This window comes from Orbicella franksi, chromosome 4 (genome assembly GCF_964199315.1).
Source record: "Orbicella franksi chromosome 4, jaOrbFran1.1, whole genome shotgun sequence".
NCBI lineage: Eukaryota > Metazoa > Cnidaria > Anthozoa > Scleractinia > Merulinidae > Orbicella > Orbicella franksi.
In genome coordinates this window covers 29458372-29477300 of record NC_138148.1, presented here as the reverse complement: position 1 = coordinate 29477300, position 18929 = coordinate 29458372, and the positions used below count along the sequence as shown (strand labels likewise).

Sequence of the window (18929 nt, the reverse complement as noted above, 5' to 3'; positions counted from 1 at the left end):
GGAGCACTCGATCCGGAGGGTAGCGCACTAACCATGAGGCCACCGCGTCTCCATGTTGCTGAAGTGCGTTGCTCTAATGGTTAGAGTCTTAAACCTCAGATAACGAGGTGTGAGTTCCATTGCCCTACGTTGTTGGGCGAGATACTCTCTCTCTACTCTAAGGGTCTCTCTTTCCACATGCCGGTCAGTGTATATAGATGGATAATGGGGAACGTTTAGAGGGCATTCATAATTGCTTGTCATGTTCCCATTGAAGGACTGGTAGGCCTGTGCGATGCATGCTTGATAGAGATGAAGACATGAAGAGTACTGGAATGCGTAGTCCTTATTTAGCCAAGTACAAGGTAATTGTGTTGCCTCAGTATTTTTTTTAAACAATAATAAACACTTAATGGCTGCGCCAAAGGTAGACCCAAGACAACCTGGCGTTGAACGGTTGAGAGTGAATGGCGGAGACTTGGCTTTTCCTCGTGGATGCAGATTGAAAATGTGGCGAAAGACCGTGCAAGGTGGAAAGAGTTAGCGTGCGGCCTCACACAAACCCCCGTGGTGTTAGAATGATGATGATGATGATGATGATGATAATGAATGGCTGGCTTCAAGGGAAACAGTGAGTTTTGTTTCCCGGCGACCCTCAATGTTTTTTGAGGAACATTGAGGGTCGAGTCGAGTCCCGTGAGGTCACTCATTAAGTGTTTAAGTATAACTGCGAAAGGAGTATTTGCTTGACGCCGGCTGGCACACAAGGTACACGACCTGATCACGTGCCAGTCGAAAGTTCAAGTTGTTGTTTCCCTTGGGAGTTAGTGAGTTTTGTTCGCCCTGGGGAGTAGTGAGTTTTGACCCAAGACACGTGCCACGAGTATAACAATGCAATATGATCTAACAGGACAATAACTTCCTCTCAAATTCATCAAAGATGTAAACAAACATATTTCTCCAATCTGTGACACAAGAATTTGTTTGATGTGCTGGCTCCCAATGGAAGTCAAAATTATCTGTTATGAAACATTTGACTACAGAAGACTCGAAGGAGCTAGGTGATGTAACTACAATGGGAGGCGATTTTGTCAACACATAGTCATTTTGAACCAGTGATCATTTTTTGGTAACAGTGCAAACTTCCCACATACAACTAGATGTGGTTTTCCCATATGTATGGACGTTGAAAGGAAACTTAATTAAGAAATTAGGACATAAATAACGGACCTATAACCCTAAAAAATATCTAATTAACAGTGTGCTGCAATGATTTTCTCCTATTCAGGTCGGCTTTTGGCACAATGGAAAAATTAAAGCCTTAGACTTAACACTGTATAACAATGCAGGGAGTTCACTGGATGAATCTAAAATGGTAAGCATTTTACTGTCACCCATCATTTTGGAGAAGCAAAAAGTAAAAGAAACAAAATTGGAAAAAGATTACAAATATTATGGCACTGAGAAATAAAGGCACAGAACCAATCTGGTATATGCTTGCCATTCTTTATCCTGCTCATTCATGCATTTATTATATAATTTTACACTTTGGAAAGGCACATAAATCTGATTCTATCTATATTGAAATTAACGTTGAAACTGGATAGCTAAATTAACCAATTGGTTTTCTTGTTAACCCCCTTCCCCCCCCCCCCCCACAAAACTTCAAGAAAATACATGTAGCTCCCGCAGAGCGCGGGAAAACGCGAGCGCGCGAGTGACGATTGTTTTTGGTTTTACTTCTGATTGGATGAGAAAATGGCGCGAGGTTTTTTAAACCAATCACAAAACGTAGTGATGCAAAACCGAAGCAAATGCGAATAACTTTCGTCAGTCAAGTGAAAACCGCTCCAATGGAGCAGGCAGGGCATCTAATGACTTCTTGTTGTTGTGTTATTCACCTTGTCGTGTAATCTGCTTTTGCAGGTTATGGAAAGATCCTTGTGTCACATGGAAAACTGTTACCTCATTCCAAACATTCGTGGGGTTGGCTACTTGTGTAAGACAAATATCGCTCCGTGCACAGGTTTCAGGGGGTTTGGTGTTCCGCAGGTGAAGAAAAAAGCTAAAGAAGAATCATTTTAAGTAATATATATACTACGTTAAGACGCTTGAGATTTGGCCAAATAACTGGTGACATAGCTCTATAGAGTTTTGCGTGGTGAAATTGACTGGCTACTGCTTTCACGTTGAAATATGGAACAAAAAAAGAGCCTATCAGCAATGCTTCAAGCGTATCTAGGCGTCTCTGGAGCGGGTGAAGAATGGGGCATATGAGACAGGGATTTGTTTTAAATATTAAGGGGAATAACAAAGCACCATAAAAATGTCAGAAAATACCCTAAAAGAAACGCCGTTTTTCACGCCTCGTGTACCCGAGAGGATTTCTCGCTCTCCTAAACTTTCATCGGTGTTTCTATTTAATAATTAGAAAACAAGCTCGAGATTTCTATCACGCACAGAAATGTCTAGTGAATAATCTAATTGTTTAAGTATAAATCTACTAGTCATTCAAAACTTTATCTAAATCCTCTTCACAGACTCTCCAAAAACGCAAAGAAGCGGTCGTTATTTTGTTAGCAAGCGCACACTGCTACGCTGCTCACTATCTACAATAGAATGGAGAACGGCATTCCTGATAGAATGGCTGTAGATTTATACTAAAACTCGATACGAAAACTGAGAACTTTTTCTATTTCTTAAAAAAGCAACCTTGTTTGCAGAGCGTGCTGGTTGCTGAATCTTGGATCTCTGAGATTGCGGTTACCTGTGGTATTTCCCAAAGACAGGTTAGCAATGACCGAACTCCTGGTATGTGTTGTTTTCTGAGGATGATTTGGCGTTAGTATATCTAACATCTTCTTGTACAATGGTGCATCTTATATTAATAACTACTTGTTACCCAGGAATGACGTCTTTACGGGAAATCTCAGACCGAGATCCAATGCCGTACTAACCGAGCGATAGTGAGGTCGATACGGCGAGTCGGAGGTTTGAGAGTTTCCCGTAAAGACGTTTCGTTTTGGTTTCGCAGACTCGTGGACATTACTACGAGAGAATAATGTCCTAGAATTAGCCAATCAGAGCGCGCGTTATATCGGCTACAAACACAAGCCATATAATGAATTTGCTAGACGCAAGTTAAACGTGTAACAATTCTTACAATGAAAGTTCATCCTGATAATTACAGGTTTAATATTAAATGAATTTTTACAATTTGATCAACAGGTTCGAGAAATGAATTTTTACAAAGAAGGAGACCTAACTCACTACAACCAGAAACTGACCAGGTGTCACCTACAGCGAGTGTGGAACGAGCTGGTGCAGAAATGCGATTACGAAGAACGACGAAAACGCGTTGATTCCTTCAACGGGTGGGCAACGTGTGAACACGGCAGGCTGACTTACGACCGTTGTTTTACAAAGCAGAAAAATGCCATCTCGACACGGGAGTGGAGTGCAGGCCTAGCGCTCATAGAAATATGTCTCCATTTGGGTGTAGATAACGTAACAACAGCCAGTTTTGTAAAATAGCAGTGATTCTCGCGGTGATAAAATGCTATCTTTCTTCAGAGTTAATAAATCCTATTATTTCCAGTTTTCCTATTGGATCGTAAGACAGTGTGGTCAGTTTTCTTGATAACGTCCGTACTCCAGACACTCAACTGAATAGGAAAGCAGCTGATTGCTGACCAATTAGCTTTCTTGTGTTTCTATTTTGTTTGGTGACCTTTGTTTAATGGCTTCTATTGAAGGAAAAGCCGTTGGAGGAAACGTGGGATTGCTCTTACACCGGCTATGCTTGGCATGGGCTTCGCTTCCGCCACTATGAATCAGGTACTGTGTAAATGGCTTTCAAATGGTACATTTAAAATTTAAATATTTGTCATAGCCATTCTGCTCTGTTCTATTGGAAATCCGCGAATCTGATCGGTCCTCTCATTGTTTTCTATTTAACAAATAAATTTCATGTTGCCGTGCGTCTGTCGAGTGATAGATCACAGATGACGTCAAAACGTGGTAAGAACAAAAACGTGGCACACGAGGTGATAGCCGGGTGTGTCACTGATGACCTTACTGTATTCTGACTTCTTCCGTTCTCTTACTGAAAAAAACGAACAGCAATATGGAATCTACTTGTATTATATAATAACGAAGTAATAATACAAGAAATGTCAATGACGTCATCTATGCGTCCGATCTACAATAGATCATAAGTAACAACCAATCAAAATGCTACATCTGTTTAACTATTCGCTCATAGGATTCTCAGGTTCGCAGTCTAATTGTCAAGTATTGTCCGTTCTTTATCAGCTCGGAGGTACATGTAAAAGATTGAAGGGATATGTATCGTCTACACGGCAATAAAATTCGCTCTCCCTTTTTCTTGCATTTGGGAAAAGGACAAATGCTAGTTATGGTGAAAAACCTTTTTTCACACGATTGCGCTCAATGGTTCACACTTAGTTGAAAATAAGAAATATTAATAGCTCCATATAAAATAAATTATCGTGGCATTCACATTATATTAATGAAGAGCAAAATTAAAAAGGGTAAATGATTGGATGATTTTTCTTTCATTTTCGCATTTATTCTTAACCTTTGATAGAAAGTCTTTGGATTACGTGTTAAGCTCCCTCTGCAGTCCCACAAGAACAATTTAAATTAACATTAATTAATAGATGTGAATTAGATAAAGAGCAATGGTTTGATAATTACCGTTCGCATTGCCATTTCTGGAAGTTCGTTTAATTTTTCTCCTGATCGACGGGATCCCTTTGGTGTAAGACGAATGACACGTAGGGGCCAAACCACCCCCCAAATGTTTCGTCAGTTCTTGGGTATTTCACATTATTTCGCATTACTTAAAAAGTATTGACTCTTTCTACACCAAACTTGGCAGATGAGCAGGAGACCTATTGCCAATTATATTTACGTAAAAAATGTCAGCAAATGTCAACGTTGTGACGTCACAGTGATGACGTCATGTTTTTGCCACTTTTGAGGTTTTTAATATGCATATTTTTTACAATGTGTTCGAAAGAGCACACCAAGGGGAATTGAAACCTGAAAAAATTTTGTCCATATCACAAAAATTAAATGAAATATGGCATTTTTAAATATGAAAAAATAACTCTGCAAAATATGGTGTCCCCCCTTGAGAAAAATCCCCAATTTGGAGCCGTAATTTTGTTCCAGCAAATGCAGCTATGTTGCACATGTGATGTGCCAGATGACTAAAGCAAAAATAAAGAAGAAAATCGGAATAAAAAAATTATCCCCCAGTGTTATTGCGTTAAAATTAGTTTTGTTACGTCATAACCTGTGACGTCACCCGTTTTTTTACTGTTAATACCATCCTAACAAAGCCGAAAATCAAATTTCTAAAACCATACGATTTTTGACAACATCAAACTTTCTATTTTTCTAGATTATTAGCCTTCCTAGAATAAAACTGAAAAAAATAAACCAAAGAGACTGACTTAAGAAGGGAAGTATGGTTAAGCAAACTCCGGGGGGGACAACAAAAAAATATTTAACTTACCATATCTCAAAAAATATTTATCATAGCAAAAAACGGTTTCCGGCATTTTACTCCTCAAGTCATGGCCTTTCCAATGACATAATCTTTTCATCAGATTTTACAAAAAATTATAGCACGTTTTGGTGACGTCATCAATTATGATGTCATAATCTGACATTTTGTCACAAATACCAAATTAAAATAAACTGGAGAACAAAGAAAGCTCATCTGCCAAACTTGGTTCAGAAATATATAAACCAAGCAAATATAACCTTCATGAAACATTAGGGGGGTGGTTTGGCCCCTACGTGGACATCTCAAGTTGTTGTGCGTTTTCTTGCTCTTTCATCAGGCTGGGGCTCTAGTTCATGTGTATACAGACGGATCCGTTCTTTTGACGCATGGTGGAACAGAAATGGGACAAGGACTACACACCAAAATGGTGCAGGTGAGTTCATAAAAAGAATTATTTTTTGCTTGATTATTATCCGTATAAATGCAGCCGTTTTTCTTTTCAGCTTGATAGAGATAGTCTTCTTTTAGTAACTAAACAATTTGTCCCAACAAAGAATTTGTATACGACTGAAAGATCGCCAAACCAACGCTGCCTTACAGCTCAATACCTAGGATGCAACTCTTTGATGAGCTCAAAGCGTTAGCAGGTTCTCGGAGACGAGTCAGATCAAAGACTACGCCATGACGTCACAAATTGTAGGTCACAAATCATGACGCCACAAATCATGACGTCACAAATCATGACGTCACAAGTCATGACGTCACAAAACGTGGCGTCATGAGTTAGCAGGATGCTAATGTTTGGGCACTAGGCTGGCTAACAAGCATTGCAAATACAGTGTAGGCAACAATGTGTGTACAAGCTATGTGGTAAGTAGTATGCGACTATTACAGTGGTAATATGGCTCAACCTCACTCTTGTAGGTGGCATCTAGGTGCTTAGGAGTTCCTGTGTCCAGGATCCTGATCAGTGAAACAAGTACGAACACAGTTCCTAATACCTCGCCTACTGCAGCTTCAGGCTCATCTGATCTGAACGGCATGGCGGTTAAAGTAAGAGCCAATAAAGTCTGCCATTAATCTGCGTCGCATTAGACTTTAGCAATGGCCGGCTAGGGTTTACAACAGGAGTCTAACGGGCAGGGCTTACAAGAGGTAGGGCCTACAACAGGCAGCCGCATCTGTGAAATGAAGTATGTCGGCGCCGTTTGTTTGTAATCATCACCGTGTCACTCTCGGTGTCACGCCACGTCTTGCGTCTAGTGCGTGCACACTAAAATACGGACGCAGAGGGAGGGTATGGTTGGGTAATTTCAAATAAAACTTCCTGCACAGCAGAAACGGCTGAAAGAAATCGTGCAGATCGTAGCTATGGAGATAAAAAATCGAGCAATCGATTTGTACTCTCCAGGTCCTGTGTTTGACTTTTAAACAAAAATCTTGCACCATTGTCCACCAAAAAACCATGATCAACCTAATGGTGAGAAAAAGATTTCATGCCCCCCAAAATTTCCCATTTCCCCTTTCATTCAAAAAAAAAAATAAAGAATAAAAGAATATAGTAATAATGACGTTTGACTCATTAATTTGATTATAGAGTACCATAGGCAAGCCGTATGATTTAGGGCCAAAGTTTACAATTGAAATGCAAATAAATGCATACCCGTTATGAAGGGGTCAGTACATGTACAGGAGCTTATAGAACTACACAATAAAATGAGTCGTGTGCATAATTAAGGAAAATACAATTTCAAAAGAGGTAGTTGTTAACTTGCTTATTTTCTGATTTTCTAGATTGCATGCGAGAAAATTCTGGAGCGGCTGAAGCCATATCAAATGGAGAATCCTATAGGAAAGTGGGAGAACTGGGTATCCTCGGCCTATTTTGACCGCGTCAACCTTTCCGTAAATGGATTTTACAAGTAAGAGTGTTTTTTTTGTCTAAATGAGAGATATTGGACGTTTTTTTCATATTTTATTTGTATGCGACACATTTGATGTCGTGTAGACATCGAATGTAAATGAAACTCGTCCAATACATGTTCAGATTACGCCCTATCCACACTGCGCCGGAGAAATTTGAAAACGCAGCTTTATTTCTACGGTTAGGTCTACCGTCCACACTAATCCTAAAACGGAGCTTTAGTTTCGATAAACGTTCTCAAACCGGAGGAATTTGAAAACGCCGGCTTTGAATTTTCGAGTGGACGGAAAACAAGTTGAAATCCGAGCTTTCGAAAACGATGGCGCCACGATAATCACATGATTTTCCTTACCGAGTTTTCCTCAAACACAAATGCAAAATGATCGGCGGAAACATTTAATGCGTTTTCAGAGCGAATCCTTCGTTTCCAATTTCCTTCGGCGTAGTCTGGACTTGGCCTTCGCACAACGGACTCATCGAACTAAATGAATACGTTATCACAAATCGATATTATCTACGACTTACTTGGACGCGCTTTTTTTGCTCTGCTGTCCTGCAATTTTTTTTTTTTTTGCGCATTTCTTTCTCGAATTGGCGATGTCTTTTACGTGAACACGGGGGAAACTTTATCCTCTTACTGTGGTAGTTGTCAGAGGAATTAAAATTAACAAATTGACGTCAGTTTTTTATGCGTCTGTCCTCTTATTGATGATAAATTGCGTCATAACATTGTCAAAGTGGCTGTGGAACCACGAGCCGCAGGCGAGTGGTTCCGCGGTAAACTATTTATTCAATTTGGTTTTTACAATTTGTTTTTTACAATAACAAGACCCCAAAATGGTCAAATGCCGGGAATAAATGAGGGGAAAAGACGCCGAAAACTTGCCGTAAACAAAGATAAGTGACTTTTATTCAAAATGACGCGAACATTGTCGATAGCTTTTCTCGCTTTTTGACTGGCTACTTAAAAAACGTTTATAAAATCTCATTGTTTAAAAAGTTAACAGTTTGACAGCTGAATGTTGAACTTGAAAACTTGCATAAATTAAGATTTTATCCGTCTGTAGTCTTATTGATGATAAAAATGAGCCAATCAGCGCCCTAGAAATTAGACAGTTATTGTAAAACAAGTATTCGTGTATCACTAGGAAACGAAGCGTCTGTGTTGAGAAGCAAACCAAAATGTTGGGTATTGCCTGAACCCTGAAGTGCGCTGCTCGAGGCAAAACCTTGGAAATTCTAATCAGAACGAAATGTAAGACATTCTCATATTTCTGGCGAGGATAGTTTTTAAGCTACCTTAGCCGCTATCTTCCAAGAATTTGGGGATGTTAATTTTGCAAAGCAAAATTGTACCGCAAAAAACACGCAGACCTATGACCTCAAATCATTTGGTAGAGAAAAGTCTTTGTGTATTATAAAGGAAATTTGTTTCAAAAGAAGGAGAACAAACGTTCCAGTTGCATTTGCATTTGTTCCTGCAGGGTTCCTGATCTCAGTTACGACTGGAAAACCCATTCAGGGCGAAAATTCAATTATTTCAGTTATGGTGCTGCCTGCTCAGAAGTGGAAATCGATTGCCTCACTGGGGATCATCAAGTAAGGTCTTGTTCCGTTTGTGTCCAAAGGCCATCCAAGCCTCACTAGTAGTCTGGAGCATTATGACATCACGTAACAGGGAAAAAGTATATGAGTTTGTATGGGAATGTAATTATCGTATATCTCACGCTACTGAAAATATGGAAACGAAATGAAGAAAAACTAACACTAACTCGCTGCATTTCTTTTGTGTGTTACCTGTTGTAAGGACCAATTTCCAAGTTCCTCGGTTTCAGTAGGCAAGATTCACTCTAGGTCACTGACTTTAATTCGACTAACACTCCAGTGGGACGCTCTTGGTTGCTTAGACATAATTCCATCAATCGTCCGCGTCTTTATCCGTTCAAGTGAATCGCACGCACACACAACTACAACGTTTTGCCGACGTTCGCCATTACATGTAGACTCTAAAAAGTCACGTGACTTAAACGCCGGAATTAAACGGCGGTAGCAATACATGAACTATACAGGGAACCCAGCAAAAAAGGGTTTATGTGCTATTATGGACCGTTTCAGTGCGATTCCTGCAAATTTCAGTTCTACTGTTGACTCTCCATAGTACCCTTGAAAAATTCAAAAATGTTGAACCATAATTCCTGATAATAATAATAATATTAATAATAATAATATGATGATGATAATAACAATAATAATAATACAGAAAACGTTTGAAATTGACTTTGAGAAAAAGCTATAATAAATTAAAAAGCTAGTGAAAGAAACTTTTGACGTGTTTCGTCGCTCAATAAATATAGGTAGACTACTGTAAGATTCTAAACATCATATTGCCATTTTGAATTTCACTTTCTAACATTTCATATTTTACTATTACACTTTTATTTATAATTTTATCTATTTCATTGATATTTAACTAATTTTTTTTCTCTTAGTTTATCGTTATTTTTGTCATGCACTTTATACATGAGCCACTGGCTCGGATACCGAAGGCAACCTCTTCCCACGCACGACATTAAAAAATTGATTGATTTATAATCACCTTGTGCATCTTAGTAGTGCTTACTGAAACTTTAACTGGTTTAACAGGTACTTCGCACAGATATTGTGATGGATGTTGGTACCAGTCTTAACCCGGCCATCGACATTGGACAGGTCTGTGTGAAATATCCTATAGCGGAGACTTGTAGTTTGTGTTTCTGTTGCATAAATAGCATTGCAATAAATATCACCACTAAGTTAAGCCACTATCCCTTTTGTGTCATCAAAATTCGTTTTGAATGTTAGGCAACGTATTCTGACAGCATATGGGAAAGATCGAGTGGAATATTAAAAAAAAATTCAGAGAGGGCTATTTCTCTGCTAATGATTTATTGCTGTTCTTATGTTATGTGTTGGTGTTCCGCTTTTCATTCAGATCGAAGGTGCTTTCATACAAGGTCTGGGTCTGTATACTCTTGAAGAAGTACGATTCTCTCAGACTGGGTCACCATGGACGACGGGGCCTGGGGCGTACAAAATTCCCGGATTTACAGACATACCAGTGGAGTTCAATGTGCATCTTCTGCGCAGTGCTCCGAACGAAAACGCCATTTTCTCTTCTAAGGTTCAAAAGAGAAGTCGTTGTGCTTTATTTTTTTAAAACATAGTCAGACAAGTAAGAGAGCTAACTAATTGACGACTTGCGACAGGCGGACAGACAGACATACAGAGAGACAGACAAACAGACATATAGACTGTCTCATTGATTGATTGATCGATCGATTGAATGTTTGGATGATTGATCAATTGAATGGTTGATTGATTTATTGATTGACTAATCGACTGACTGACTAATTGATTGAGTGACCAACTGACTGACTGCCTGACTGACTGCCTGCCTGACTGATTGATGGTTCAAATGACTGCCTGCGTAACTAACTGACAGACTGAATGGATGGCTAACTGTTGGATTGACTTACCGGTCGATTTAGTGATTGATTGGGTAAAACATTTCGTGACCTTTATTGTTGTTTTGAAGTATTATTGCTAACTTTGTTGGAAGGTTTGGATCTGATCAGTAGCACGCGGACGACTGGAACTTTCTCGATTTCTCGCTTCTTTAAACTAAAGTTGCAATTGTGCTCGTTCATTCAATTTAGGGTGTTGGAGAGCCTCCCCTTTTGCTTTCTGCTTCAGTTTTCTTCGCCATTAAAGATGCTATCACGAACGCCAGGTGAGTTCTTTCGAGAGACAACCCCAGGACACCCCTATAACAGGAGCAATAAAATTACAAGAGCTAAGCCTGACCCTAAGAAATAATACATATATTACTAACTACTTAATAACCGAGAGTGAGGTCGTTGCGGGAAAATCTCAAACTGAGGCCTTGCCGTATTGACCGAGCGATAGCGAGGTCAATACGGTAGGCCGAGGTTTCAGATTTTCCCGTAACGACCGAACGGTCGAGGTTATTAGGTTGTTTATTATATGGCTCATGAATTAAGGAAAAGAAAAATATTATTCGAGCGGAAGTCGTCAATTTACGTCTGGCGATGCGCGCGTTTACCGATTCATTCATCTTCTCAAAGCCAGTGCAAAACTACACAGTCAGTGAACTTCACCTCTGTATTACGTATTCCGTTAAAAACACACGTTTCTTTACGGGAAAAGTGATTGTCACAGCCTCAAAAAGGTATTTTAGTATCGTAGTGCCACAAGTTGATGGGGGAGTTTTTCCGACTTTTGTGGCGAAACGTCAACGCATATAGAAAAGACAGAAAGTGCTTCAAAATAGTTCAAACCACTAATGCTTCAGAATGAACTGCTCAGAATAATTCGATCTTCGCATTCGCTTTCGACAACATATCTCCGCCTTCTTCATTCTGGGATTTATGGATGAACTTTTCAAGCCTTGTGAACGTCTAAAACTTCCTGCAGTTATCAGAAACACTGCTACCGACAGAAACCGCCCGATGGTTTACATCTGATGATCCTGGAAGCTGATTTACACTTGCTTGTGTTAAAGCGAGGGAATCTATTCGATGAGAATTGTGACGGAGTTCAATATTTCCGTAATTGTTGTGACTAAGATGAGTAACTTATACGTTTCTTGGTGGTGTTCTGCTCAGGATGCATGACAGATCTGCCGATGGTGTTTTTCACTCAGCGATTTTAGCATTACTTAAGACTCGGCAAACTTTGATTCTTTTTCACTAGTGCCCGCCAAGGTTACCGGCTGGTAAGTCAAAACGACTTCTATATTTGTTTTATTAAGGAATAATCTCTAAACTTTTAGCTACTTACTTTCTCTTACTGTTTTAAATCGGCTTTTATCGTTTCAATACGCTTGAATTTTCAGAGCCGGGCTCTTCCTAATTTGCATAATCCGTAATCGGCCCGTGGGCATTACGGCTGCATAATGACCGCTCAGATGTCGCTCTTAGCCAATCAGAGTGCGCGTTATATCGGCCACAAGCCAAAGCCATATAATAATGAACTCTTAAAAATCTGAAGAAAACTCTGGCTGTTTTGTAACTTTGTAGTAATTGACTTATCCCGTTAACGTTTTCACTTATTTGTTGCAAAACAAAAATATACTATTTTATGTCATGTTCCCGAGAGGCGAAACTCGGAGAGGTCAGTTATAGTCATGGACGCACACACAAGTTATGAGGTTATATCGTCAAATAATGTGTTAATTAATTGTATCTAAAGGAGAAAAATTATTGCTACTGGCAATCAATCGCTTGATATTGCGTATTTGTTCAAAATATTTTATACCATCGTGACCGTGTCACGACTTGTCAGACATAAGTTATTTAATGTTTTACCTCTTGGTGGATTATAAAAAAACTATATAAAAGCAGTCGATACTCTAGCAGCCTTTGTGGCTCTAAAGATGTTATGTAATTGGATCCTCAAGTTATTGGGTTCCAAAGTCACCACTGAACTCAGTGGGTATAAGGAGATAGAATTGTGTATGATGGGAGGTGTTGTTGTAGTTTACAAAAGACCAAAATTAACGAAGGGAGGGAGTTAGATTGCATTGCAGTAATGTCAACCTCATTTATCTTCAAATAAAACTCAAAAGCCTAAAATTATTTAATGTTTTACTTCTTAAGACGTGAGTCAGGTGTTGAAAGTAACTTCAGACTGGACAGTCCTGCCACCAGCGAGCGCATAAGAATGGCTTGTGTCGACCAGTTTACTGAACAAGTAAGTCATTTTTGTCAACTAAGGCCTTACAGTCACATTTTCTTGACTAGCAAGTTGATGGCAAACGACTGCTGCAATGATGCATAAAAGCAGGCATTTTTATACTAGATAATAACAAGGGATAAAAAGTTACTCCATAGAATAAATGAATCGAAAGCGAAAAATCTATTTGTTTTAGTACAATTTTGACTAAATTTCTTTCAAGTCACGATTTCCAATCATTATGGGCCTATAATCCGGGGGGGGGGGAGGTGGGCATATAAGCGGGGGTCTTATAAGTGGCAGTTTATGGTATTAAGAACTTTGTCAAAAATGCGCCCCTATGAAATTGTTGATGCTGTTTACACGTATTCATCACACCATTGAACAACTTGGAGGTTTTTATCTCGCATAATTTCTGGATTTCCAGTTCAATTTCCTTTCTTTATTCCTCTTGGGAATTGAGTTATCCAGTAATATTTCTTAAGTTTGCTCCTTCATAAATCACGTACCCAATTTGCATCAATGTGAAAGCAAACATGGCGGCTTTAGTGAATGTGGTCAACATGTCCTGTTAACTACTTTTGTAATATTTGCTTCGTCTGTTTGAGTGGCATACCTACCAGCTTGAAACCAGCTATCTCATGGTAGCTTGGGACCAAGTGCATTTACGGCTGTAGAAATGTTTGATTGTTTTATTTATTATTTTAAAAATAACGTCCGCAAGGATCAGTTTGTCTCTAAATGTATTTTGATTTTCTCTATTTTACAGCTTACTTCCGATGACGATTCCAGAGTCAAAGACTTTAACGTGTACCCTTAAAGAAAGGAACGTCCAACGTCTGAAGTGACAGTTGTCAGCAAAAATCTTACATTACTAAATTATTATATTATATATTGTTTTATTATTGCATTGTATTGTATTCTATTATATTAACTCTTGGAAAAATGGCTCAAATTTGAAAAAATGCGTCACGCTTGGAAAAAAGGACCACACCTCGAAAAATGGGTAACACTTGGAAAAATGGTTCACGTTTGGAACAATGGGTTACACCTCGGTCACTCTTGAAAAATTGGGTCACACTTAAAAAAGGGGGACGCACTTGGAAAAATGGTTCACACTTGGAAAAATGGCTCAAATTTGAAAAAATGTGTCACACTTGGAAAAAATGGGGTCCACCTCGAAAAATGAGTAACACTTGAAAAAATGGCTCACACTTAGAAAAATGAGTCCACTAGAAAAAAAGGGGGTCGCACTTAGAAAAATGTGTCTAACTTGGAAAAATGGGTCTGACTTGGAAAAATGGGTCACACTTGAAAAAAACCTGGGTCACACTTGGAAAAATGAGTCACACTTGAAAAAATTGGTCACATTTGGAAAATTAATCTCACTTGGAAAAAAAGGGTTCATTCTTGGAAAAAGGGTCACATATGTAAAAATGGGTCACTCTTGAAAAAAATGGGTCACATTTGGAAAAAAGGGGACGCACTTGCAAGAATGGGCCACACTTAGAAAAGTGGGTTACACTAGGAAAAATGGGTCACACTTAGAAAAGTGGGTCACATTTCGAAAAATGGTTCACATTTGGAACAATGGGTGACACTTCGGTAAATAGGCCACGCGCAAAACTGGGTTATACTTGCAAAAGTGGGTCACACTTGTAAAAAAGGAGTCACACTGGGAAAAATGGGTCACACTTGGAAAAAAGGGTCGCACTTGGAAAAATGGGTCACACTTGGAAAAAATGGGGTCACTCTTGGAAAAAGGAGTTACAATTGGAACAATTGGTCACATTTGGAAAAATGGGTCATTCTTGGAAAAATAGGTGACACATGGATAAATGGGTCACCCTTAGAAAGTGGGTCACACTTAAAAAAATTGGTCATACTTTGAAAAAGGAGTTTTATACATGCAAAAATGAATCGCACTTGGTAAAAAGGGTCACGCTTGGAAAAATGGGTCGCAATTGGAAAAATGGGTCACACTTGGAAAAATAAGTAACATTTGGAAAAATGGGTCACACTCAGAAAAGTAAGTCAAATTCAATAAATGGGTCACTCTTGGGAAAAAGGGGTTCACACATGCATAAAAGAGTCACACTTGGAATAGGAAGTCACACTTAAAAAAAGGTTAAACTTTGAAAAATGGGTCACGCTTGAAAAAATGAGTCATACTTGGAAAAATGGGTCACACTTGGAAAAATCGATCAAACTTGTAAGAATGGGACACACTTGAAAAAAAGCGCCACATTTTTGAAATTGCAAAAAAGGGGCGAGACTTTGAGAAAAAATAGGTCACACCTTGGAAAATGGGTCACACTTAAGAAAATGATATTCATACCTCGAAAAATGGGTCACTGTTGGACTAATGGGTCGCACTGGAAAAAAAGTTGTCACTCTTAGAAAAAAGTGTCAAACTTGGAAAAATGGGTCACACTTGGAAAAATGAATCACACTTGAAAAAATGGGTCACATTTGGAAAAATGGGTCACACTTGGAAAAAACTGGGTCACACTTGGAAAAATGGGTCACACTTGGAAAAATTGGTTACATTTTGAGAATTGGTCACTCTTGGTAAAAACGGGGTTAAACTTGCAAAAAAGGGTCACACTTGGAAAAATGGGCTATACTTGGAAAAAAGGGTTACACGTGGAAAAATGAGTCGCACTCTTACAAAAGGATAACACTTGGAAAAATGGGCCACACTTGGGAAAATGGGTCACACTCTGAAAGAAAGGATCACACTTGGAAAAATGGGGCACACTTGCAAATATGGGTCACACTTGGAAAAGTGGGTGACATTCGGAAAAAATTGGTCTCACTTGGATAAAAGGAGGCCAAGAATCTCCCATAAAGACCGACCACGTGTGGTTGATAAGATGTTTATTATATGGCAAACAAGAACGATTTAATTTGTATAATGTAACTGGTTTGTATCAGCTGACATTTGGCTTGCAAACGGCGATGAGCTGAATTTAATTCTGCCAAAGTTTGCTCGTCCTCTCTACTTCCTTTTCTCATAAGGCTTTTGACACTTTCAAAAATAAATGTTGTTAGAAGAAAAGAGTCAATAATTTTGCATTTTAGTTTGCAACTTTTTCACTGCCAAAAATTACCGGTCTAGATGCTGGTCTCGATGGGAAAATGTAGATCGCTTTCGATATCGATTTCAGCCAATCAAATTCGTGAATTTCGAAGTTTCCAGTCCTTGAGACAGAGCCATATAATAATGGCCCTTAGGTGTGCTCAGGACCCCACTAACTGATCCCGATATGACCATAGAATTTGTTTCTAAGAAGGTCGCGTCTCAAGAAATAATTAACGTTTGACATTTCAAAGAAAAGTTAAACAGCGACATAACTAATAATATTTAGCGCAGATAAGTTGTCTTCTCAAATTGAAGGTGGTAATTTCAGGAGTAAAAGCATTTCCAAGTTTTATGAAAGAGAAGATACGCTCTTAATATAAATCTCTTAGAGAAATAAAAGTACCAGCCCCTACAAAATCTGTTCTTGGTATTTTTTAAAGACTTACATTTGGGAGACTCAGCCGGGCCACCTTGACAGTGGGTGAAAGGAGGTGGTTATCTCAGAGGCCGCCACTGACCTGGTACACGCAAAGGCCCAAATTTACTTTGATCCTCTGGTGTCGAAACCAGCAAATGCCACCCCTTTTTGTTCTGTAAATGCTTTAGTGGAATACGTCCGCCAAATATGACGGTAGTAATTATTGTAATTTTGCCCAAAATATGAACACGAGTTTTTCAGTGCCAATTTTTCACTGTTTGAGTATGAAACTCGGTCATTGGTGACTTCGAGCCTGGTGTGGCGAAGCTCATGAGTGAATATATAAACTTTTAACCACAATTTTTAACCACAACTTTTAACCACAATTTTCCTCTTGAATATATTGTCCCACTTCTGCAGGATGTTCAGATTGAAGCTTACTGACCAATACTTGTTGCAGGGAATATCTTTTCTAATCAGCCTAATTGCTGTATATCTTTCGTGATGTATGTTTTACTATTTTGTTTTGTTCCCGAAACTAACTATATGGAATACCGATTTTCGTCATCTTTCTGAAATATTTGATTTTGTTCTAATTGTTAACCCCTAAACAAAATCGCATCAAAAATACTTGGTGATCTTCCAAATTTAGAATTTGTAAGGGTAAGGAATTTTTTTAAAAATAGGAGCATATATAATTACAACGTTTGACAATTTGCAACCATGCACCACTTTTATTTTAACGCCATCAAAATTACACAGCAGCTCAAACGAAAAGATAAAACGATTGGAATCAACAGAATGACTTGTCTGATAATAACTACTGTACAATAAGCGAAATACCTTATAACCCGGCCAAAAACAGTTTGATTTTGATATAATTCTACGGTCAAATCGAGAAAATAGACGCACCATTAGTTCAATTGGCCGTCTTCTGGCACAGAATACTTGGGGCGTACTTCAATTGGCTCTCTTTCAGGGAGCACAATAAGTCGTTCCACTTTCCCGGAGACGTATCTCCTTTTCCGAACATGTTGCTACAGTACTCGTTGTTAGAGAAATTGTTTGGTTCGCCAGTTCCCCACGGAGAATAATGACCCTTCAGTGGAGTGTCGTCAATCCAGTAAAATTTGTTGTCGGACTTTCGGATAAAACCAAGCCACACGCCCCAAATTGTGATCGTCTTCTGCTTCTTCAGCAGGCCAAAGACGAAGTTATTTTCCCCAGCTGTCCTGATTATGGCGAGGTCCCCTCCCAGATTCTGGCAAGTTCTTCGAGCGTCGCTCCACTTCAGTGTTGGAATGTTGATGATGAGGAAACATGACTTTCCATGAAGAACCCAGCCTTGTGGACAAGCAGTTCTGTTGACCGAACCTGATGAAAACAACATGAAGTTAAAAGTTACCAAGATGTAATCAAAGCTACGAACGAGATTAATTAAACGTCAGACCAAAATGTGAACCGCTTATGGACTAAAGACAATTCACCTTTGTCAGACAAAGAGTCGATTTTGGCTTTGATATCAGTCAAGAGGTTTCGTTCAATCTTCCCGCAGCACGAGTTGTAGATGTTAAACGTTTGGTCAGCTCGCCGCATTGTTTTACCACCAAACGCCGTTTTCAAGCGGGCATATTTAGCTTTGTCGTTGGTAGAGTCGTCGACTGCACCAGGATGCAAAAGATTAAAATGAAGCTCGATTTGCGAAACATTTTTGAAAATCTCTCAGTTTAATATCAGTTACTGACTTATCGGTCCAAGCCTGAAGTTTGACTGCCACTTTAGTGAAATGATGTATCACTTATGAAGGACGAGAAAGAGAAAGGTTACGTGTACAATCAATGAAACAAGAAAAAGAATCAAGTCATGTTATTGTAAACAGTTCGGTGAAAAGTAGCGCAAAATATTTTGAAGAACCTTGTAATATAAATTTACAGATATCTATATCATCTATTCAATACTGCTTCCTCCAATTTTTTTTACATGTGTATTATTTAATTCTTTCATTTCAATACCGTATTCCATGCTGACCGACCCATTCATTTTTAATCAGTCGGATGTTAATACATTTTATGAATACATCGAATAAGTCAACAATAACAGAGCCGTTCTAGTTTTGACTTACAGCAATTGGTTGTCATAGGTAAAATAACCTATCTTGTTCAATTATTCGTTCACAAGGAATAAGTTGGGGAGATCAAAACATCATCAAAATCACTGATAACAGACTCTTCCGGTAACGCGAGAGAAAAGT

General features: G+C 38.9%; 2 protein-coding genes across 5 annotated transcripts in view; one reads left to right on the top strand and one right to left on the bottom strand.

The window, feature by feature from the left end:
* The window catches only part of LOC145485103 (xanthine dehydrogenase/oxidase-like), a 31401-nt gene extending 15904 nt beyond the window's left edge, over positions 1-15497 (top strand). For 2 of the 4 annotated variants that reach the window (XM_081463754.1, XM_081463756.1), the window contains 15 exons: positions 257-344; positions 1268-1354; positions 1906-2031; positions 2703-2768; positions 3208-3353; positions 3735-3816; positions 5856-5951; positions 6443-6571; positions 7313-7440; positions 8927-9041; positions 10086-10151; positions 10414-10602; positions 11138-11211; positions 13100-13193; positions 13945-15497. In XM_081463754.1, the coding sequence (XP_081319880.1) occupies positions 257-344; positions 1268-1354; positions 1906-2031; positions 2703-2768; positions 3208-3353; positions 3735-3816; positions 5856-5951; positions 6443-6571; positions 7313-7440; positions 8927-9041; positions 10086-10151; positions 10414-10602; positions 11138-11211; positions 13100-13193; positions 13945-13995 (1537 nt within the window). In that variant the 3' untranslated portion in view covers positions 13996-15497. Of the gene's footprint in view, positions 1-256; positions 345-1267; positions 1355-1905; positions 2032-2702; positions 2769-3207; positions 3354-3734; positions 3817-5855; positions 5952-6442; positions 6572-7312; positions 7441-8926; positions 9128-10085; positions 10152-10413; positions 10603-11137; positions 11212-13099; positions 13194-13944 lie in introns of those variants that run through there. The other 2 variants (XR_014049145.1, XM_081463757.1) reach the window with 2 other exon arrangements.
* A 1904-nt stretch (positions 15498-17401) lies between these two features.
* On the bottom strand, positions 17402-18553 carry LOC145485223 (C-type lectin domain family 4 member A-like). Its single transcript, XM_081463924.1, has 2 exons — positions 18166-18553; positions 17402-18052 (listed from the first exon to the last, which is right to left on the bottom strand). The coding sequence occupies exons 1-2, from the start codon at positions 18272-18274 to the stop codon at positions 17598-17600; spliced, it is 564 nt and encodes a 187-aa protein (XP_081320050.1). The 5' UTR covers positions 18275-18553; the 3' UTR covers positions 17402-17597.
* Positions 18554-18929: the final 376 nt, after the last annotated feature.

Coding starts and splice junctions, on each gene's coding strand:
- LOC145485223 (XM_081463924.1), bottom strand. CDS start 18,274: ATGCGGCGAGCTGACCAAACGTTTAACATCTACAACTCGTGCTGCGGG. Junction 18,053..18,165: donor CGACTCTTTGTCTGACAAAG/GTGAATTGTCTT, acceptor TGTTTTCATCAG/GTTCGGTCAACAGAACTGCT.